This window comes from Neomonachus schauinslandi, chromosome 5, assembly GCF_002201575.2.
Source record: "Neomonachus schauinslandi chromosome 5, ASM220157v2, whole genome shotgun sequence".
In the NCBI taxonomy this organism is placed as follows: Eukaryota; Metazoa; Chordata; class Mammalia; order Carnivora; family Phocidae; genus Neomonachus; species Neomonachus schauinslandi.
Genome location: NC_058407.1, coordinates 20315953 through 20339781, shown reverse-complemented (window position 1 = coordinate 20339781; position 23829 = coordinate 20315953). Strand labels below are relative to the sequence as shown.

At 37.1% G+C, this 23829-nt stretch overlaps 2 protein-coding genes across 2 annotated transcripts in view; one reads left to right on the top strand and one right to left on the bottom strand.

Moving 5' to 3' along the window:
• The window catches only part of UTP20 (UTP20 small subunit processome component), a 102491-nt gene that overhangs the window by 53692 nt on the left and 24970 nt on the right, over positions 1-23829 (top strand). Inside the window, exons 30-43 of the mRNA XM_044915349.1 lie at positions 3185-3413; positions 3916-4058; positions 5293-5380; positions 6207-6350; positions 6545-6595; positions 6724-6876; positions 8608-8763; positions 9110-9250; positions 9699-9836; positions 13057-13196; positions 13647-13729; positions 15830-16119; positions 17158-17297; positions 17526-17682. Coding sequence (XP_044771284.1) covers positions 3185-3413; positions 3916-4058; positions 5293-5380; positions 6207-6350; positions 6545-6595; positions 6724-6876; positions 8608-8763; positions 9110-9250; positions 9699-9836; positions 13057-13196; positions 13647-13729; positions 15830-16119; positions 17158-17297; positions 17526-17682 — 2053 coding nt within the window. The remainder of the gene's footprint in view (positions 1-3184; positions 3414-3915; positions 4059-5292; positions 5381-6206; positions 6351-6544; positions 6596-6723; positions 6877-8607; positions 8764-9109; positions 9251-9698; positions 9837-13056; positions 13197-13646; positions 13730-15829; positions 16120-17157; positions 17298-17525; positions 17683-23829) is intronic.
• LOC110577896 (induced myeloid leukemia cell differentiation protein Mcl-1 homolog) lies at positions 19733-21598 on the bottom strand. The gene is given in 2 exon segments (XM_044915350.1): positions 19733-21328; positions 21331-21598. Coding segments are annotated over 2 exon segments (1041 nt in total). The 3' UTR covers positions 19733-20555.

The following is a 23829-nucleotide window of genomic DNA, read 5'->3' as shown; positions in this document are numbered from 1 at the left end:
ACCTTTATCTACAGATGGTTCAGAGATGCTTGTGTCAAAGACCAAATGCATATTTACTGAGGAGTGTAGAAACCTATGTTGTTTATTTCAGTGATGGAAACAGACTTAAGTTTGCCCTGATCTGTTTTGAAGAATGAAAGGTAGAATTTAAAAAAAAAAAAATTTTTTTTTTTTTTTTTACTACTGATTCAGTAAATGTCAAGATTTTAATATCTTGGCATCAGTTTTTACAAAATTGGTATCATATTGTATAACCAACTTTTGATTTTATTTTTTTTCTTGCACCATTATATCATGAACATTTCCCCGTCATTAAATAGTCATCAAAAACAAACCAAAGACCTTGACATTGTCTTCCTTGGGAAAACCTGTTTAAAATATTTTTACTGGTAATAAGGCCTCTTTTCATTTATTTCCCAACTTGAGAAAGCTGTTTCATATCATGTCTTATAACTGGACATTTATAAGCAGCACTTCATAGGCATACTTGAGAAATGTTTTATAGCTGTATAATTCGCATGTCCTATGAAGGACTCTTCATCCAAGAAGACTTGGCAATAGTGACTCCCTGTTATATTAGTTGGGTTCTTACTTAAGCTACAGAACCCCATCATTGGATGCCACTCCATCGTACGTTCTGCAGTTTCTTTCTCATTATGGGTTGGAGAAAAATAGAAGCCACAGCGCAATAGAGGACGTAGGCTGCAGAACTAATTTTCTATGTAACTCTTACCTGAAAGAAATCTTTAGAAGTATTGCCTTCCCTTGAAATCTCCATAACAACAGATATGCATGTATATTGTTGTGTGTGGAAGAATTAAAGAATGCATATTTCAGAACCACTTGATGGGAATGTGTCTCTTCAGTAAAAGAAAATTCTATTTTGAAGTATGGTTACCGTTTATATAGTGTCAGACATTCAAACAGGTTTTCATCTACAGAGAAGTCTAGCATTTTACTTTGTATTTGGACAGATGCAAGTAGAGCTGAACTATAGCCAGTATTTTCAAGCTCACAACTAAGGTTAAATTGTCTCAGAAATTAAGTGAACTCAGGACAACAAAAACTTGCTCACTAACTAGAGTGATCATATCATCCCGACTATATTCCTGAGGGTGAAAAGAGATGCTATAAATAATTAAGCCAGGATAACCAAGATAAACTGGGACTGTCCCTGGCCACTCTCTCTGATAGCTGCTCTGGTTCTGACCGCCATGACCCCCGCGTGGCTCCATTTCTTCTTCCCCTGAGCTTCCCACTCCCGGAAGGGCCTGTGATTACATGCTGCCTTTAGTGCACTCATCTCTTAATAGCTGACCTACCTAAAGCTCCCTGAGGGCAGAGACCATTTCTCATTTATTACTGTACCTTCCTCCACAGGGGGTTTGTATCCCTCTTAATCCATGGTTAGTCAGTATTCATTACGTTTTGAAAGAGTGACTGAAATTTCTGACAGAGCTGTACACTTAAGCATGGAGCATGTCCAGGATACCCTGGCTTCGAGTTCTACTGCTGTTCAAGAAATACAGTTTGGTCACTTAGAAGTTGCACTGAATTTGAATGGGTTCTTGCCAGGAGCTTGGCAGCAACTGAAAGCAGTCCTCTCACCTTTTGTGCTTGAAAAAATGTTAAGACAACATACAACATAGTGGTTAAGAGAACAGTCTCCAAAGCCACACAAACCTAGCTTCAAATCCTAGCACCACTGCATGTTCTTTGACAAAGTTGGCCTCTCCTCTCTGAGCCTCCATTTTACCACCTGTAGCATAAAAATAATAGCAGTACCTACCTCATTGATCATAGAGATGGTAATGTGTAATACCATCTGCACTTTCTGTGTATATGCATCCAGTTACTGGCAAGCTCAAAAGTGTTTCTGTGGGGCGCCTGAGTGGCTCAGTTGGTTAGGCGACTGCCTTCGGCTCAGGTCATGATCCTGGAGTCCCTGGATCGAGTCCCGCATCGGGCTCCCTGCTCAGCAGGGGGTCTGCTTCTCCCTCTGACCCTCTTCCCACTCGTGCTCTCTGTCTCTCATTCTCTCTCTCAAATAAATAAAATCTTTAAAAAAAAAAAAAAAGTGGGCGCCTGGGTGGCTCAGTTGGTTAAGCGACTGCCTTCGGCTCAGGTCATGATCCTGGAGTCCCGGGATCGAGTCCCGCATCGGGCTCCCTGCTCGGCAGGCATTCTGCTTCTCCCTCTGACCCTCCCCCGTCTCATGTACTCGCTCTCTCTCATTCTCTCTCTCTCAAATAAATAAATAAAATCTTTAAAAAAAAAAAAAAAAGTGTTTCTGTGGGTTCAAAATCTGGAAGGTTAAGAAGGTCATCAGCTTGGTACCTGCCCATGCCATGCCCAATATCTGTTGGACAAAGATGTATGAAAACAACCACTTAGAACTTTTCCTCAGTTTGTTAGTACTAAGTAAATTAAAAGTGCTTGAGCTCTTTTTCAAACGATGATAAATTAGTAAAACTATCTGAATTTTTTCGGTTTTACCTTCCTGCTGATTATTAAGAGGACTACATCCCTGACATAAAACAATTGTTGGTTTGCCACTGGCTGGAAAGCCTTTGTGCTCTCTACCCTTCTTGGTGTGTTTCTTCTGGGTGGGATGCTTCTATCATTTGTGTGAGTCTTTGATCTTTCATACTTGGGGATGGATTCACCCACCTCTCCCAAAAAATGATCATGATCTCTGAATGTTGCATATCCTGATACAGCAAATATTTCTTTGGTCTGTACTCCTGATTCCCATGTTGTAGTGCATTGGTTTTTATGTGAGTGTATAAACGTTCACATTCTAGAAGGCTTATAATTGAAAAATAGCCTGTCTTCAATACACTTGTTTTAGAAAAGGCTTAGACTGTGGTTCAGATCTCAGCTTTACTAATTAACTCAGGCTTTAGACACGTCTTAGTTTTTTTTATCTGTAATGTGGGGACAGTGTTACCACATTCTAGAGATGTTATGAGGATTAAATGAGAGATATACATAAAGTGCCTAAATAACATAATCTTTTGAGGTGCCTGGAATTACCCATCAAATTTTAGATTTTAAAGTAATTTCCCTTTTGATGTTCATACACATATATATTTGAACTCAATATGAAAATTCATATGGAGCATATTTTCAGAAATAAATATATTGAGAAATAAGATGACAATTTCAATGTTTTTCCTTGCAGATATTTTCCTTTCCTGGCTAAACAGAAACCTGGGTACCCAGAGTGTGATATTCTGACCAACGTTTTTGCAATTCTCTCAGCAAAGAATCTCTCTGAAGCCACAGCCTCTATTGTGATGGATATAGCCGATGACCTTCTTAACCTTCCAGATTTTGAACCCACAGAAACACTTTTGAGCTTGCCAGTAACTGGATGCGTATACACAGAAAGTGCAGATGGTATGTTTGCTGTACAAAGCAAATGATTCTTAGATTTCTGAACTAGCATTTGTGTCCTCAGAAAGGAAGAAGTCAATACAAGTTGATTCTTTTAATTACTTATATTATTAAAAGACTTTCTTTTCTCTATAAATTGAATTTTCTTTCCAGTGGTAGAAATTCATAATTATGCTCCAGAGAGCTCAACTATCCATCAGGAAATTATTAAATGACTTCCACTGCCAGTCTCTGAATTCTTCCTGTCAAATTATCCTAACAGTTCTTTTACTACCAAAAATGGCTTACATAAAGCCCCAGGGGTCTCTGATATAAATTTTTAATTTAGCTAATAATACAGCTATTGTGACTAAGAAAAAAGTGATTTAATCTTTAGAGTTGAAATTTATTAAATTTTTATGAAAATTGAGTGCTCTCCTTGTCTGTCATTATGAAGATAGTGTATGATTATCCTTTAAGAAAATAGTTAATTAAAATAAAAACATTTATCACTGTTTTTTTTTTTTTTTTCCAGAGTCTATCACGATGGGAGGACAATTAATTCTACCTCATGTTCCTGCAATTCTCCAGTATCTCAGCAAAACCACAATAAGTGCAGAAAAGGTGAAAAAGAAGAAGAATAGGGTACAAGTCAGTAAGGAACTTGGCATTCTGTCAAAGTAAGTGATATATTGGTCCTTAAAAGATAACAATACTATCCGTGGTTTTATTTTTTGCTAAATTATATCTAGTTTTTCAATTATTTTAATGTGGTAATAAGCTGAAAAGATTTTCAGTAGTTTTAAATGCCCTCCATTTTTAAGTTAATGTAGAATTCTGTTTCTCTGCTGGAATATTCATTAGAAAACTTTTATGGCATTTGCCTTCATTTTATTATGAGAGAACAGTCTTCAAAATTCCAAACTTGACTAATAGATTTATATATTTTGTTCAGTTATAATTTTGAGTTACATGAGATCATATATTTTTCCTATTTTTTTAGTTTAATTGATAAAAAAATAATTCATTTAAAAGAGCAGGTTGTGTTTGTTTTATTTGTTTTTTAAGGTGAAGATCTTGCAAGGATTTTTAAAGATTCTTTTTGTCAATAGACCTAGTAATATATAATTGAGATTTCTGTAGCAAGGTTGATAAACCAGAGTATAAAAAATGTTTCCATTTTAAACTCTTAAATTGTTACAGGACTTAGCTGTACTTTATTCTGTGACCTCAACAACAACAAAAAATGATATATTAGAATCTTTCAGGAACTTCTTTGAAGTGTTTTATTTATACTATTGTATTTCTAAGTTATGCAGAATGGGAAACCACACAAAATACACTCATTAAGTTTTATCACAAGCTGTGTGGTAGTGCAAAGTGGATGAGAGATTAGGCACCAGAAAGACCAGGGTTTGAAAGGTCTGCTCTACCATTTCTTAGCTTTGTGACGTCAGCTTCTCTGAGTCTCAGTTTTCTTTGGGCAAAATGGGGCTAAAAATAATTCCTACATTGAAGGCTATTGTGGGAGTTAAATTGAAATACTGCACATAAAGCCTTAAACAAGTCTTGGCACTAAAAAATGTTATTTTCTTTGTAAAATAAATTACTAATTGTCACAAAAATAATAATTAAAAAAAAATTTTTTTAATTACTAATTGTTAGATTATAGCATTGGAGTTTACTATAACCCACCTACAAAATCAGATGTTATAAGAGAAATAGAATAGTAGCCATGAGCCTGAAGTTGGGGAGAAATAAAAGTGGACACTGCTATAAATAAGTCAGTTAAACTTTTCCTACATGAACACATAAAAGCCACCTGTGTCTGTAACATGTTTTTCTACAAAAAGTTTAACTTTTTAGAGTACTCTTGTTTATCTTCCTTACATATCAGTATTTCCCCTTCTCTAGGATCAGCAAGTTCATGAGAGACAAAGAACAAAGTTCTCTACTCATTACACTTCTTCTTCCTTTCCTCCACCGTGGCAATATTGCTCAGGTACAAATTCACAGGACATTGGCTTTGTCTTTGAAGTGGCACTTCATTATTAAGGTTTATCCATGAGCGGTAATTTCACTGGTTTGATTCTGTGATGTATTTGCAAAAAGACTTTATACAGAAATATAAAATTAAAAATAGAGAAGAAACATTGGGACAGAGGTAGGAATGAGGGTGAGCAAGAAGGTAGAAGCACTATCATCAGTCCTAAAAGTCATTTTCCATTCTTTAGCTTCCAGTCCATTTCAGGATTTTTTTTTTCCTTTCTCACTTTGATCAATAACAAATCTGGAACCCAAGAAATGTATTGTGTAATCTTAAATATGGATCACAGTTGCAGTCTATATTAATATTACATACAGCTAAGAGTTTCTAAAATGATTTTCAAACCTTAGTTCAGTCTCAAGTCAGAGTCTTCCCATGGCTCAAACTCAACAAGACCTTGGTAGCTATACTGAACATCTCTTACCACATAGTAATTCAGTATAGAAGACCACAGATCTGTAGACAACCAGAAGTGTGTATTTTTCTTCAACAAGTTCATTTTTCTTGGCCCTTTTTGAACTAGACATAGAAGAAATTATGTTCCAAAACCATGTGTCTTTTTCTATTAGAATTAAAGGAAGAAACTGTTAATGGATATTATTGTGGATTTTATGTTAAGTTAAAATGCTGAGAACTTTTAAAGGCCTGTGAAATAACTTTTCTAATTACTACTTCTGCTTCTTATTGATAATTACTTGTTTTTTGTGCTGTAATATTAAAGCCAAGTTGACCAGTTTTCTAAATTACTGAAATGTGATTTCTCTTAATATTTCTTCTTAAGGATACAGAGGTTGATATTTTGGTGACAGTGCAAAACCTGTTGAAACATTGTCTGGAGCCTACAAGCTTCCTCAAGCCTCTAGCAAAACTCTTTTCGGTTATTAAGAATAAGTTGTCAAGACAATTGCTTTGTACAGTTTTCCAGGTCTGTAATACTCATTTCTACCCCCAAACCACCCTTTTTTAAAAAGATAACTAAGACATGTAACACATCCTAACAGCTTTCGGTGTCAACATGATGTTTCATATAAATTTGAGTGGAAAGGGGGAGTTGAAGGGAGGAGGGCAGAAAAGTTAAGGTTTTATTCAATAATAATATACTGTTTTCATTCCTTCTAGACTCTTTCTGATTTTGAGAGTGGATTAAAATATATTACTGATGTTGTCAAGGTAAGAGAGAAAGTCTTATATTTCTCTTTTGCTTCAAAAGTATTATCATTTTTGTTTATTTAAGATTTATATACCTTCATCTCTGTTTTCAGTGTTTCACAGTGTTTCAATGTTTTCATTTCTTGTAGCTTAACGCCTTTGATCAAAGACATCTTGATGATATCAACTTTGATGTTCGCTTCTCAACATTCCAGACCATCACCTCTTATATTAAAGAGATGCAAACTGTGGATGTTAACTACCTAGTTCCAGTTATGCATAATTGTTTCTATAATATGGAGGTAGGTTTTTATAGCAAAAATTTATGGATTGTTTTTCATTGTTTTGATAATACAACTATATGACCTGATTTCTTAATTTGTATTTTGAGCAAGACAAAGATTTTTGTGTAAAATTTCTTTTAGCTGCAGACTGTTTTGTTTGGTGAAGACCATATTGTTATTGTCGTGATTTAAAAGACAGATATTTTGAATAAAATAATACATGTGGAAGCACTTTGAAAAATCCATAAGCTGTGTATTAGAATAGGAAAATTTATAGAGACAGGAAGTAAATTAGTAGTTAACTAGGGCTGCCAGGTGAGGGAGGAATGGGAACTGGGGGAAGGACTTCTGATGGATACAGGGTTTTATTTTGGGGGTGATGAAAATGTTCTGAAGTTAGATAGTGGTAGTGGTTGCACAACCTTGTGAATATACTAAAAACCATTGAATTGTACACTTTAAAAGGGTGAATTTTATAGTATTTCAATTATATCTTTTTTGTTGAAGTTTTGTCACTATATTTTGTCACTATATTATATATATGTAATATATAGTATATATATTATATTACTTTTATTGATACAGAAATATAAAGGGTTTGGACTGTATTAAGTACCATGTTGCTGAACTGAATTAAAACCCAAAACTGGGGAGAATGAAACCCTTGATTTATAGTTAACCATGTAATGGCATCAGTAATCTCTTTGTGGCATTTTATAATTATTCATCTGATATTAATGATTATGTAATATATGAAAAAGTAATCTCCCCATTTGGGGCTAATTCTTCATATTTTATGTCAAATTCTAGCACAAAGAATCACTGCCTGGTTGGCTGAATTGACAATACTTCTTTCTCCACGTCACTACCTACCTTGTTCAAACCAGGAACTGGAGCACAGCTAACCAGAATTATACCATCCAAATCTGTCATTTTCAGTTACACATTACACTGAATATTGAAAACTGGCTTTAGTGAACCTTTCATTCTGTTTGAGAAGTAAAACTAATCAAAAAGTCTATTTCACCATATTTTCCAAATCAGAGTGTCACTTCTCAATAAGCATGGTTTTTCAAAGTTATTTACTACAGGCATACCTCATTTTATCATGCTTTGCAGATACTGTGTTTTTTGGGTTTTGGGTTATTTTTTTTTCTTTTTTTTTTAACAAAGGTTTGTGGCAACCCTGCTTTGAACAAGTCTTATTAGTGCCATTTTTCCAACAGCATTTGCTTATTTTATATCTCTGTGTCACGTTGTGTTGATTCTCACAGTATTTCAAACTTTTTCATTATGATTATATTTGTCACGATGATCTGTGATCAGTGATTATGATGCACTGAAATCACAGATCATGGTAAGTGTTTTTTAATTAAGGTATGTACCTTGTTTTTTTAGACATAATGCTTTTACACACTTAATAGACTACAGTATAGTGTAAACATAACTTTTACATGCACTGGGAGACCAAAAAATTCATTTATTTATTTCACTTTATTATGATTTTCACTTTGCTGTCATGGTCTGGAACCAAACTCACAATATCCCTGAGGTATACCTGCATATTCCTCACAGCCCTACATTTGGTTCTTCTTTAGGTATGATGTACTTGGGGGCCATTTCTTAGGAGGGATCTTCACGTAGAGGAGTGGTAACATTTTGTAAACTCTTCCATTGGGAAATAATATTCCATATTATAGTTATGACACAGAATAATTTGTTTTGTTTTGTTTCTTCTCCTGTTTCCAGTTAGGAGACATGTCTTTAAGTGATAATGCCAGCATGTGCCTGATGAGTATCATCAAAAAACTAGCTGCCCTGAACGTCACAGAGAAAGAATATAGGGAAATCATTCATCGTTCACTCCTGGAGAAGTTGAGGAAAGGATTGAAGAGCCAGACAGAGGTATTGGGGTTTGCAGTTGTATCTTTGTCTTTTACGTGCTACTGTTGTGGGTTTTGGTTTTTTTATTTTTCCCTACTTAGGCTGTTGTTGAAAAGCAGTCAGGCTTAGTACATTTAATTAAAATACTTGATTGCATAAATACTCACCAAACTCTTAAAAGGACAGTAGGAATAGAAAGGAGAGTGATCACTTCTGATCTTACAGTTTGTGTTTACAGTAGGAATGTTTTACTTTAAAAAAAAAATTAAAAAATAATTATACAGGCTTTTTTGTGTGTCTCTTTATATTATCTAGAAAGCAGATTCTTAAAAAAATATTTTTTTTTTCCTCAACTTGGCATTTGCAGAATATTAAACAGGATTATACCACAGTGCTTTCCTGTTTAATTCAAACCTTTCCAGATCAACCAGAATTTAAAGACTTGGTACAGCTTACTGATTGCCATGATCCCGAAATGGACTTCTTTGAGAATATGAAGCACATTCAGGTAGAAGACACATCCGTGTTGTTGTTGTTGTTGTTTTTCTGCCTATAAAATAAGGATTTCAAACTGTTCTATCTCATTTAAAAAGATATATTAATTTTCCAAAATGTTTTGAGCCTCTCATTCCTTGGTCTTCATGATCATCAGTCAAATTAGCACAGGAAATGATCGTTTTCCTGGGGTCTTTTCATGGTATCATAAACCACAATAATAGTGTCACACTTCTCTGCCATTTCCTAAGAAGTACATAAATGTTTTAGGATCCATTGTTAAACAAATGCTATGGATTATAGCTCTGGAAACAAATCAAGGCACAGGTGTTTGTTCATGTAACACATGGACTGTATTTCACTCCTTTAATCTTTTCATGGAAAAGGAACATGATACTGAAATGGAGCTGGTGGTAGGTGAGTGTATTCAGTAACTAATTCTTATTTTATCTAACTCATAGATCCACAGAAGAGCAAGAGCCTTGAAGAAACTGGCAAAACAACTAATGGAAGGCAAAGTTGTGCTCTCTTCTAAAGCTCTTCAGAATTACATCATGCCTTATGCCATGACTCCAATTTTTGATGAGAAAATGCTCAAGGTAGGACATTAGATCTCAAAACCGTTAAACCTCTACCCATGCCATGACACTTTTCCAAAGTGCCTGTGGGGTTGGTAACATCCATATTGATGTTGTCACAATAATTAGAGACTTAAAATAGTTCTCATGCCCTTAGAATGGTACTTGGTACATAGTAAATGCTCTATAAATGGTAGCTGTAATTTTTATTTTCACTATCATTAGCCCGCAAAGGCCAACCACAAAATATTTCCCCTCTTAGAAATAAATGATCACATTACTAACATAATATACTTTTATTTTTGTATCATAGGACTTAATTCTGGTAAATGCCATTAATCAGCAGAATCATTGTTTTCCCAAATGGCTCATAAGAATGAAGTTAAATAATAGCTACCTTTTCATTAGCATTGTACCAGATACAGGAACTATTCTAAGTACTTTATATAATCTTACTTCATCATCACCACAGCTTAACCCTATAGGAACTGTTGTCACTATTTTACAGGAAAGTAAACTGGGAATAAGTGAGGTATTTAACTTTCTTAGAGACATACAGAATGAGAATCAGTATTTGAACTTAGGACTGTCTTCACTATTATACTACATAGTGCCAAAAACAGTGCCTGGCACATTGTAAGGCCTTGATAGATTATTGTTTAGAATAATGAAAGACAGTACCCAGAAATTTAAGTCTAATTGAGGTGATATCAGGAGTTGTGACTTGAATTTATGCTGTGTTGATCACATGGTGTTGTGCAAAGTTAGGTTTCCCCTATTGTTTCAAAAATTTTTGAAGAATTACCTAAGTAAATAAAAGAATACTCCCCAAAATTCCAGTTTAAAGAGTCAGTAAGCACAACCAACTTATACTTTGATGGCAGTAAAATAGGAAAGAGGTATAGATGGAAAAAATAAGTTATAATTAGTTTTGGTTGATGTTAACATGGTATATCCTTTTAGTTTTATTTTTAACCATATTGTGACTTTATATTTACAGTTGGTTTCTGGTAGATAGCATATAACTGGGTCTTGGCGGTTTTATCAAATCTGACAATCTCTGCCTTTTAATTGGTTTTAGGCCATTTACATTTAATATCATTATTAATATGTTAGGTTTAAATTGTTGATGTTGTTATTTATTTTCCATTTGTCCCTCTTTTTTCTTTCCTTGTATTGGATTACTTGGATTTTTTAAATGATTTTATTTTGTCTCTGTTGGCTTACCAGTTATCATGGAGCTTTTTTTTTTTTTTTGTAGATTTTACCTCTGTATCAGTTTTAAACCACACCATACATTGTTGTTATTTTTGCTTTAAACAGTCAATTATTGGGGCACCTAGGAGCCTCAGTCAGTTAAGCGTCTGCCTTCAGCTCAGGTCATGATCCCAGGGTCCTGGGATCGAGTCCCATATCTCCCTCCTAGCTCAGTGGGGAGCCTGCCTCTCCCTCTGCCCTTCCCCCTGCTTGTGCTTTCTCTCTCTTTCTATATCTCAAATAAATAAATAAAATCTTAAAAAAAAAATAAACAATTCTCTTTTAAAGAAATCTTCCAAAGTAAGGAAAGATCTTTTATATTTGCTTACATATTTATAATTTCTGGTCACTTCCAATTAATTACAATTTTCTAGTCATTCCTTTGGGTAGATCCAGACATATTCCTGTATCATTTTACTCCTTATAGGAAGGAAGACCTCCTTCAGATTTTTTGTAGCACAACTGGTGATGAATTCTTTCAGTTCTTATTTGTCTTTTCTCATTTTTGCTTTTATAGGTAATGTTTCTAGGTATGGAATTCTAGATTAACAGGTTTTTCTTTCTGGTCTTTAAAGATAATTGCTCTTTTGTCTTCTGGTTTATATCATTTCCAAAAAGAAGTCATTCCTATCTTTATTACTCTGAGTGTAATGTATCTTTTTTTTTTTTTTTTCTGACTGCCTTGAAGATTTTCTCTATCACTGGTTTTAAGCCATTTGATTACAGTGTGCCTTAGTGTAGTTTCCTTCATGTTTCTTATGTTTGGGGTTTGTTGAGCTTCTTGGATCTATTGAGTTGTAGTGTTTTTCAAATTTGTAAATTTTTGGCCATTATTTCTTCAAGGATACTTTTGGGTCCCCTTCTTGCTTTTGGAGACCCCAGTATATATTAGGCCGCTCAAAGTTATTTCAAACACACTGAGACTCTCTTTTTTTTTTTTTTCATTACTTTTTTTTTCTGGGTTTCATTTTGTTTCATTTTTGTATTACTGTGTCTTCAAGTTTACTACTTTTCTTCTTCAGAGTCTGATCTGCTTTTAGTCCCATCCAGTGTGTCTTCCCTCCCAGAACTGTCTTTTCCATTTCTAGACATTCAGTTTGGGCCTTTTTTATATCTCACTTCTCTCTCTTTAACATGTTCTTGCTTTCCTCTCCCTTCTTGACCTTATAGAATGTAATTTTATCATTCGTCTTAGTGCCTTTGTCTACTATAAGTCTATCATCTGTGTCATTTTGGGGTCTCTTTCAACTGGTTGATTTTTCTTCTTGTGAGAGGTATTTTTCTGTTTCTTTGTATGCCTGTGCAGCTTACCTCTCTGTATAGCTGTCTCCTGTCTGGTGCTTTGCCCTGTGGACTCTAGCTGCCATAGCCTCAACTCTGTCTCCTTACATCAGGGAGACCACTGGGCCCTTTTTGGGTTTCTCCTCCTGTGCTGTGACACTGTGAATTAGGGCAATTATAAGACACACTTCATTTGTTCCCATAGTCTCAGGGAGCACTGAACTGTACTGTTTGATGTCCAAAGTCTGAAAACTGCTATTTCATATATTTTTGTCTACTTGTCTAGTTTAAGGTATGGGGGTAAATCCAATCCCTGTTCTCTATAATGGCATGAAAGAGATGTCTCCAACGCAGTGTACTGTTGAATGCTAAACTGTGTGTTAAAGTTAACTTTAGTGTTTGTCAACTTTTATATATGAATTTACTTCATTCACAGTCTGTAGGCTTGACCCCATCAGAGAGGTCTGAGTGGAAAAAAAGCCCAAAATGTATTAATACCATTTAATTAAAGTACAGTTTCGTTCCTTTAATTGACAGTGTCTTTTCTTAAAGCTAGGTGGGGGGGGATGGAGTATAGCTTGGTCATTCCTTCCTTTCTGTAATTGCTGATCACCTACTGTCTAAGCTTTTTAATGTATGAAATTAGCTCTGTATTTTGTTAGTAAATGTAATTCTATGTTGATGCTCTTGATTTGTTTTACAGCATGAAAATATAACCATTGCTGCCACAGAAGTTATTGGAGCTATTTGCAGACATCTCTCTTGGTCAGCATATATCTATTACTTGAAACATTTCATTCATGTTTTACAGACAGGACAGATCAATCAAAAGTTGGGTGTCAGGTATGTATGGTCAAACTTCTTTGTTCTTAAAATGTCAGTTTTGGATTATTTCTTGAAATAGTCTCGCTCATCTCAGTTTACTTTTACCTTGTATTGAGGTTATGTTAATGTTTGTTAACATCAAAAATAACTAGGGGAGCCTGGGTGGCTCAGTCGTTAAGCGTCTGCCTTCGGCTCAGGTCATGATTCCAGGGTCCTGGGATCGAGCCCCGCATCGGGCTCCCTGCTCCGCGGGAAGCCTGCTTCTCCCTCTCCCACTCCCCCTGCTTGTGTTCTCTCTCTCGCTGTGTCTCTCTCTGTCAAATAAATAAATAAAATCTTAAAAAAAAAAAATAATTAAAACTAGTAAAAATAATATTAATGTTTGTAAGTCTTTAAATGTTTACTTTTAATTATCAAATGATGTTGTGAATCAAGCAAACATTTCTGTGTACCTTCTTTTTTTAACAGTTTGCTAGTAATAGTGTTAGAAGCATTCCACTTTGACCATAAAACTCTTGAAGAACAAGTGAGAAAAATCCAGAATGATGAAAGTAAGTTTTTGAAACTTTCTTAAACTAAATTTCCATTCCATTCTTGGATAATTGATGATGATGAATTAAAGATGGCAAAATTCAGCTTACCACCCTTTTCTGCTCGTAGAGCAGTGACCAGTGAATAAGTCAGGAGGAAGTTAAAGCAGATGGTTTGAGTATTTGTGTAAAAACTATTTAACAATAGAGAAGGCCAATCTAAATTATATGGGTAAAAAATCTGAGCTGTAGATTATTTATATAGAAATCCAATTTTACCACCTGCATGTATGGAAAGAACATTAAGCAATGAATGCAAAGAAAGTATAAGGAAATAATTAAAAAGTAGAGCAACAATTGATGAAATATAAAGTAGATACAATAAGAAAGGATCATCAAAGGTAAAAATAATTTTAGATATTTGAAAAGATTGTAAATTGGCAAAGCTCTGTCAAAATTGGTCAGTAAAAATAGAAGGCATAATAAACATGAATTTTAAAAGGTCACAATTAAATGAAAAAGGTAAAATAATGTTATGATCTTTGTTGTTATAAATTTGAATACTTGAGTGAGACATACAAATTCTTAGAAAAATAAAATACAAAAGCTGACTCTAGAAGAAATAGAAAATCTGGGTGTATCTCTAACCACTAAAGGAATTGATTATAGTTTAAAAACCTTCTCTTGATGAAAATACCAGGTTCACACTGTTTTATAGGCAAGTTCTACAAATATTTAAATATTAACCTTATGCTTGCCATTTCAGATGATTGATAGAGGGAGCTTCCACTAACTCATGAAGTTGGTATACTTGGTTAATGGAATTTAACATATTAGCATGCAAAAAACATGTGGTCATCTAAAGAGACACAAGGGAAACATTTGATTAGATTCAGTATCTATTGATATCAAATAAGGAATAATTAGAAATTTCCTTAACCTATTAAAAGAAAAGAATGAACACTTAAATGGGCCAATAGGCTAATTGTTTTTGCTAAAGACATTGAAATATTCTGGCCCTCAGTTTGCACTACTCCAACATTCCTTCCTATTCAAAATTTTCTAATTCTTTGATTCACAGTAAAATCACTGTAGAGCCACACTAATAGCAAAGACTGGCTTGAATTTGTAGGAACTATGTATGTTTTAAACTATTAATGTACTACAGCCCCTCAACAGTTTATCTTCAGGCAGTGGAATCTGCATTTTGCAATTTTGCATAAACAGAAACATTAAAAATTAAGATACTTAATTTGCTTAACTATCTCGTTTCTTCTTAGATATGACTGAAGTTTGAAACATTTATTGAGCACCTTCTATGACCTGGGCCTTTATATAGACATTATCTTATTTGTTCTCATAAGAATCTTACAAGAACCTTAGTTGTTAGTTACCCCATTATTTTTGATACGAGAAATTACAGTTCAGAAGTGTAAAGTAACTTTCCCAAAACTACATGGCCAGTAAACAAAATAAAGACTAATAGCTACCATTTTTGAAAGTCAGTGAAGTGTCAGAAGCATATTTTGGGTGCATTATAGATTTTATCTCATTTAATCCTCACAATAGCCTTGCAAAGTAGGTGCCATCTCCAGCTTACCGATAAAGAATCCAGAGCCTACTCTGGTCACATGGCTTATGAGCAGAGCCAAGCCTGGACTTTCCCCACAGTACTGTACTGCCTGATTTTCTTTTATAAACTGGACCCTATAGTAAGGGACATTTCCACATGACAACTGTTGGCTGCCATTATGATTCATTTCATGCTCATGAGTATAGATTTTTGTTTTTGGAAACCTCCAACCACAGTACTTTAGAAGCTTTCTTTTGGTTAAGACCCTCCTCCTGGCCTAGCCTCCTAGTATATTCCCAAAGTACCCTGTACTTGCTCTCCCACCCTCATAATTGTGAGTTTACTTGTCTCTATTCGTCATTAGGCTCCAAACTGTAAGACAGCAAAAAACCATAACCCTCTCATTTAGTGCTGTTTCCTCAGCACTTACCTTGCCTACCCATAGTGATGACTAGTTTTTATTGGATGTTGGTGGGAAAGACTACGTAATACAACTGTGTTGTTTCCTTATTTGATTTAAGGTGACTTTTGTTGTTTACTAAACATAGACACAATAGAAGTGATTGAGTTGCCAGAGCATGAAACCATGGAATTAGAGCAAATGGATGAGGAAGAGAAGGAAAACAAATGTAAGAGTTTGTCAGACAATAGCCAAGAATTGGGAAATCCTGATCCAGCTGATTGTGAAGGGACATCAGCTAGAGAACCTGAGTGTATCACGGAGTCCATCTCTTTCCTTCCTCGGAATAAGGAAGAATTGGAGAGAACAATTAAAAATATCCAAGGAACCATAACTGGGGATATCCTTCCCCGGCTACATAAATGCCTGGCATCTACGGTAATCATTCTGTTTGGGGTGCAGGATGTCTGTGTGAACCCGGGTGTTTGTGCGGCCCTGTCAGACTGAGGCTCCTAACTATCATTGATTGACTTCAGCTTTTGGATTTTCTTTTACCTCAACATTTCAGTTTTACCTCCCTTCATTTGTCTCATCATCTTTAGGTTCATCTCCTGCTGCAGCTAATGTTTCTTCATTATGGTTTTCATATGATAGACATATGCTTTCTATCTCCAAAGCAGTTAATTAGATGACTCTTATTTCCAAAAAAGAAAAAGTTTTAAAAAATTAGAGTATGTTTTCCTTTTCAACATCTTGGCCACTTCTCTGCTGTTCAAAATTCATCTTCTTCCTGGTTAACAGGGATAATATTTAACAGTGGATTCTCATGAAGTCAGAGCCTTTCCTTCTCAGTGTAAAACATTGATTGGCAAACTGTGGTCCATGGGCGGGATCTAGCCTGCAGCCTGTTGTTGTAAATGAAGTTTTATTGGAACACAGTCACACTCATTGTTTTACATACTGTCTAATTCAGCTTTTATGTTACCACAGCAGAGTTGAGTAGCTTCAAGAGAGATCATAAAGCCAAAAACACTTACTATCTGACCCTCTACAGAAGTTTGCCAGCCCCTGGTGTAAAATATTACTTGATCATTTGGTGTATTTGTAAATATAACTTCTTATTTGAGGCACTCTATTTCTTATATACCAACAGTGTCACTAAAGTCTTGAAAATCCCAATCGATAGAGATTTCTTACGATTTTTATATATTTCACAGCAGTCTTAATCTACATCAGTGAAAATTTGGCTTTATTTTTTTCTGGTTTCTCCTTTGGAAAAAACCTTATTCCTACTAGTTTTATGATTTTTAGAAGGTTATTCTCAAATTGCATAATTTAGTTTCATTTTAAGACAGTAAACTTGGAAATGGTCATAAGATGTATCAAAAGAGCTTACCTTTCAAATGCAAGGTTGCAATGTTTGTAGGTCCCTGACCATTTATTTTTGTTTTAGTTTAACCTAAATTTTTCTTACAGACTAAAAGGGAAGAAGAACACAAGCTCATAAAATCCAAGGTTGTGAATGATGAGGAAGTAGTTCGAGTTCCTTTAGCTTTTGCCATGGTTAAACTAATGCAGTCCCTTCCACAAGAAGTTATGGAAGCTAATCTGCCAAGGTATATTGTGTAACAAATTAGAAAAGTTCAGTGAAACTCAAAAATCAGTTCTTTCTTCCTGACTCTTGAATCTCTTTTGTGAGGAAGAGAAGTACTGTCACAATATGCTGTGATTTTGAATCTTAACTGGGAAATTTGGGTTACTGCATAATTAACAGACAAAAGGATGTTTGTATTTTTATTTGCTTCTGTATTTTGATTAGTCCTTTTCAACTTTTCATTTTCTAGTATTTTGTTGAAAGTGTGTGCCCTCCTCAAGAACAGAGCACAGGAAATCAGAGACATTGCACGCAGCACTCTAACAAAAATAATAGAAGATCTAGGTGTGCACTACCTACAGTATATTTTAAAAGAGTTACAGACTACCCTTGTCCGTGGATATCAGGTAAATTGCATTATGTGCCTTATATTCACGGAGGTCAGATTGAAATTCAAATATTTGCAATTTGAACTCTATAAGTGAAGGTGCTGTGGGTTTGTCTACAGTAAAGTTGATCCACTGCAGTAGCAATCAAGAATATTCACAGGTCTCTAATCAACATTTTAAAAATCTACTTAAAAAAAAGAACAAAAAACTCTTATATTTGATTTTTATAAAGTCACTTACAGGCCTGGGATATATAACCTGTCTTTTTTTCCCAAATCATTTGATACCAAGTTTTGTATTTTCTGAGTTTTTAAAAATATTCTTGTTGAATGCATGTTGAATGTATTACCACAAATGTGAATAATAAAGAACATACACATTTGTTTTAAGAGTTGAACCATATGATAGAAGTAGTAAAATAGGAACCCCAGATGGAGTACAAAGCTCTTTAAGTAGTGACATGACTGGCTAGCTCCTAACTACTCCACAAGTGTGGATCTTGGATAAGCACCATCAGCAATACTTGGGAGCTTGTTAGAAATGCACAATTAAGGAGGAAAAGATTGAGGAGGAGTAGGGGACCCTACTCCAGCCAGTCCCTGGAATTGATCTTGGTATCTACCAGACCACTCTGAACACCCACGAAATCAGCCTGAGATGTAAGAAGATAGATCTGGAACTCTAAAAACAGAATATTGCAGGTGGTTGGTTTCGAGGTATGAAGCAGGGAGCCGTGATTCCGCGGGCAGATATTGGAAGATAAATGGAAGGGGGAGGGAGCTGCCATAAGCACTGGCGCCGGGAAGGTGAAATAACACAGGAGCACAAAAGCCTCCGCACTGGGGACGGGGTACAGACTCACAGACTGATAGCAATGGGGAAAGGACTTTAGGGCAGTCCCCCAGACGGAAACCCAGAGCGGCGGGGCTGTGCATGTGCAAACTGGTGGCAGCTGGCGGTTGTAGAAGCACAAAGGGCAGAGATGGGTCCTGACCTAGAGGTGAGGACTAGGAGGCCTGCTGAGGGGCACACAACCCAGGATGCTGCAGTTTATAGCAGCACAGACAGAAACGGAGATAGTGTGGCCTGGAGAGCTCACTGATGAACAGACTGTGATCTCTCCACTCTGAGGCAGAGGGTTGGAAACGATTTCTTCTGCTCTGACTCTTGGAAGAGATGCAGAAAACCGCCAGGGAAAGCCGTCAGAGAACAAAAGCCCCAAAAAACCGGTTTTCACTGAGCCCATCCCCTCCCCCCCAACAGCGGGCAGGGCAACTCTGCCCAAACAGGGCAGCAGGCCTCTCCCCCAGAAGACAGGCTGGGAGAACAAGAGGCTTGCAACCCTAAGGTCCCTATAAAACAGGTGCATCTTGCTTGGATTATGGTCAATAATTTGGACTCTGTACATTCCCTCAACCACCCTTCAACAAAATGACTAGGAGGAGGAACCCCCAAAATAGGAAAGACTCAGAGACTGTGACTTCTGTCACAGATTTACAAATGGATACAGATATAACCAAGGTGTCGGAAATGGAATTCAGGGTAGCATTTGTGAAGACAATAGCTAGAATGGAGAAATTGATTAAAGGCAACAGAGTCTCTAAGGGCAGAAATGAAAGCTGAACTGGCAGAACTTAAAAATGCTATCAATGAGATCCAATCTAATCTAGATGATGTAACAGCTAGGGTAAGCGAGGCAGAAGAACGAATTAGTGATCTAGAAGACCAGTTGATAGAAAAGAAGGATAAAGAGGAGGCGAGGGAAAAACAACTCAAAATCCATGAAAAAAGGATCAGAAATAAGTGACACCATGAAACGTTCCAATGTCAGAATTATTGGGATCCCTGAGGGGGTGGAGAGAGAGAGAGAACTAGAAGATATATCTGAGCAAATTGTAGCTGAGAACTTCCCTAATCTGGGGAATGAAACAAACATTGTGTCCTAGAGGCAGAGAGGACCGCTCCTAAGATCAAGGAAAATAGGCCAACGCCCCGGCATGTAATAGTAAAACTCACAAATCTTAGAACCAAGGAAACACATCTTTTTTTTTTTTTTTTTTTTTTAAAAAAAAACTGATGTATTTCGAGACTCTTCATCCCTTTACATTTCAAAGAAATAGACTTTCTGTAAAAATATACACAATTTTTACAGACAAATACATTTACAAGATGTTTTTACCTTAAAAATTGAGGACATTCTCATATTTGCAACTGTAATTATTGAACCTTAAGTCAAGTATTCTTGGCCATCACTAGGCTAATAAACTAAACCACTCAAACCAAGCCAAAGTAGAACAGGTTTAAAAGTCCTGAGCAATTGGACTTTCTATTCAAGAAGTATACCTGGGAAAGCTAATTACAGAGAAAAAGCTTCCCTTCACACTCTGTTGTACAGTACTGAGGCTTCTAGTCATAGTTATTACCTGTAGCTTAATTCCATTTTATACAGATCAATGCCATTGTTAGTGCTTCTCTTTTAACACTATAAGAAGTTAATTAATTCAGTGTACATATTTAATGGACTCTATGACTAGCCTGGCTACTGGCCACTCTCCTGTTCTAGACAAGGAAATTAAGTCTCTTCAACCCTACCATCTCCACTAAATCTAAAAGTCCTCCTCCATGGCCTCCCAAAGTTTGCCTGTTGCTGAAACTGAACTTTGCTTCTTTTAGACAGTGACTCTTCAAGGGGGACTACTTTTCCCATGTATTTATTCCTGTTAGCCATAATCCTCTTGCCACTTGCTGTTCTACATTGCTAGAGTAGAACTCTTGGAGGTTACAGCCTGGACAGCTCAAAGTCCAACTTCATAAATACATTTGATTTCACAGCAGTCATATGTGGTTTTGGTGCCTAGGGTTGTTAAAAGTCAATTATTGCACTTAAAAGGCTATCTTATTAAATATGCCAAACCAGCTCCTACTCCAGCAACACCTGCAAAAGCCAGCAGCACATTTCTGATGCCACCTTCTAGGTCCTCTACATGGAAGAACTCCACAAACCCATCCCAGCCTCTTTGTTTGACTAGCCAGTCTCGTTTTGTCCTTACGAGAACATCTGTGATGCTTTCTGCTAATGGTTCGATGCAGCTTTCTTGGTTTATACTCTTCAAGTGTTTGGCCACAAAGGCACCAAAAGAAATAAGAGTCACAATCCTGCCCCAGTTTGTTACTCCGTCACTGAAAACATGGACCATCACTCGAGACAAAGATTTGACATCGTCTTCGTTTTTGATGTCCAGTTTCCGAAGCATGCCTTGGAAGGCCGTCTCGTGGTTGCGCTGAACCCCGACCCCGACCCGTCGGAGGGTCTCTAACGCCTTCCGGCTGGCCGCCCCAGACCCGCCCAGTGGTTTCGCGTCCTTGGCGCCTGTTGCCTGCTCCCGAAGGTACCGAGAGATAATCTCCAGCGACTGCCGGTACAACTCGTCTTCCTCCTCCTCTGCTGGGGGTGGCGTCGAGGGCAGTGAGCCGTCCCTGCAAGGGCCACTGCTGGCCTCCCCGACCAACTCCAGCAAAGGCAGGACAGCCGGCCGCTTCCCCAGAGGTTCCGGCTCGTACCCGTCCAGCTCCTCTTCGGGCGACATGATGGCGTCGGCGGCTGGGCCTTCCATCTCTTCAGGCGGCGACGCGCGGCGGGTGGGCTCGAAGAACAGCAGCCTCGGGGGGTCGCGGTGACGTCGGGGCTCTCGGCGCCAATGGGCGAGGGCCGCGCGACCCTCCGGGCGTCCGGCGCAACAGTGGCTGGGGCACTCGCTCCGGCGCTTCCGCCAATCACCGCACCGGCTTCCCCTCCCCCTAACTCCCGCCGGGCCGTGGCCTCCTTCCCCGAAGCCAAAAGCCGCCCCGAAGCCAAAAGCTGCCGGCCCCTAACCCGGCCCCCCCCACAATAGAGGTTGAGTCCAATTACTGCGTTTCTTTTGAGGCCAAACATCGCAAGCTGCCGCCGCCGCCGCCACCTCCTGGGTGAGAAAAATGGGGGAGGCCCTCATCCCTCAGTGGAAGGAAGCGGAAGGAAACACATCTTAAGGGCAGTTAAGGGGAAGAGATTCCTTACATACAGAGGGAGGAACATCAGAATAACATCAGACCTATCCACAGAGACCTGGCAAGCCAGAAAGGCCTGGGAAGACATATTCAGGATACTAAACGAGAAGAACATGCAGCCAAGAATACATTATCCAGCAAGGCTGTCATTTAGAATGGATGGAGAGATGCAGAGCTTCCAAGACCAGCAGAAACTGAAAGAATATGTGACCACTAAGCCGGCCCTGCAAGAAATATTAAGGGGGGTTCTATAAAAGGAGAAAGACCCCAAGAGTAATATAGAACAGAAATTTAGAGACAGTCTATAGAAACAAGGACTTCACAGGCAACATGATGACAATAAATTCATATCTTTCAATAATCACGCTCAATGTGAACGACTTAAATGCTCCCATAAAACGGCAACCCATCCATATGCTGTCTACGAGAGACTCATTTTGAACCTAAAGATACATCCGGACTGAAAGTGAAGGGATAGAGATCCATCTTCCATGCCAACAGACCTCAAAAGAAAGCTGGGGTAGCAATTCTTATATCAGACAAATTAGATTTTAAGCTAAAGACTGTAGTTAGAGACACAGGACACCATAACATTCTTAAAGGGTCTATCCAACAAGAAGATCTAACAATTGTAAATATCTATGCCCCCAACATGGGAGCAGCCATCTACATAAGCCAACTGTTAACCAAAATAAAGAGTCATATTGATAATAATATGTTAATTGTATGAGACCTCAATACTCCACTCTCAGCAATGGAAAGATCATCTAAGCAGAATATCAACAAGGAAACAAGAGCTTTGAATGATACACTGACCAGGTGGACTTCATAGATAATACAGAACATTCCACCCTAAAACAACAGAATACTCATTCTTCTCCAGTGCGCATGGAACTTTCTCCAGAATAGACCACATACTGGGTCACAAATCAGGTCTCAACCAATACCAAAAGATTGAGATTATTCCCTGCATATTCTCAGACCACAGTGCTTTAAAACTGGAACTCAATCACAAGAAAAAATTTGGCAGAAATTCAAACACTTGGAAGCTAAAGACCAGTCTGCTCAAGAATGTTTGGGTCAACCAGGAAATCAAAGAAGAACTTAAACAATTCATGGAAACCAATGAGAACAAAAACACATCGGTCCAAAACCTATGGGATACTGCAAAGGCGGTCCTAAGGGGGAAACACATAGCCATCCAAGCCCCACTCAAAAAAATAGAAAAATCCCGAATTCACCAACTAACTTTACACCTTAAAGAACTAGAGAAAAAGCAACAAACGATGCCTAAGCCATGCATTAGAAGAGAAATAATTAAGGTTAGAGCAGAGATCAATGAATTACAAACCAGAAACACAGTAGATCAGATCAACGAAACTAGAAGCTGGTTCTTTGAAAGAACTAATAAGATCGATAAACCACTGGCCAGACTTATACAAAAGAAAAGAGAAAGGACCCAAATTAATAAAATTATGCATGAAAGGGGAGAGGTCATGACTAACACCAAGGAAATAGTTATTAGAAATTAGAAAAAAGTTATTAGAAATTATTATCAACAACTATATGCCAATAAATTGAGCAACCTGGAAGAAATGGATGTCTTCCTGGAAACCTATAAACTGCCAAGACTGGAACAGGAAGAAATTGACAACCTGAATAGGCCAATAACCAGTAATGAGATTGAAGCAGTGATCAAAAACCTCAAAAAACAAGAGTCCATGGCTGATGGATTCCCTGGGGAATTCTCCCAAACATTCAAAGAAGAAATAATACTTATTCTCCTGAAGCTGTTTCAAAAAATAAAAACAGAAGGAAAGCTTCCAGACTCATTCTATGAAGCCAGCATTACCTTAATCCCCAAACCAGGCAAAGACCCCATCAAAAAGGAGAATTTCAGTGATATCCCTGATGAATATGGATTCCAAAATTCTCAACAAAATCCTAGCTAATAGGATCCAACAATACATTAAAAGGATCATCCACCACGACCAAGTGGGATTTATCCCCGGGATGCAACATTTGCAAATCAATCAATGCGATAGAACACATTAATAAGAGGAGAGAGAAGAACCATATGGTCCTCTCAATTGATGCAGAAAAAGCATTTGACAAAAT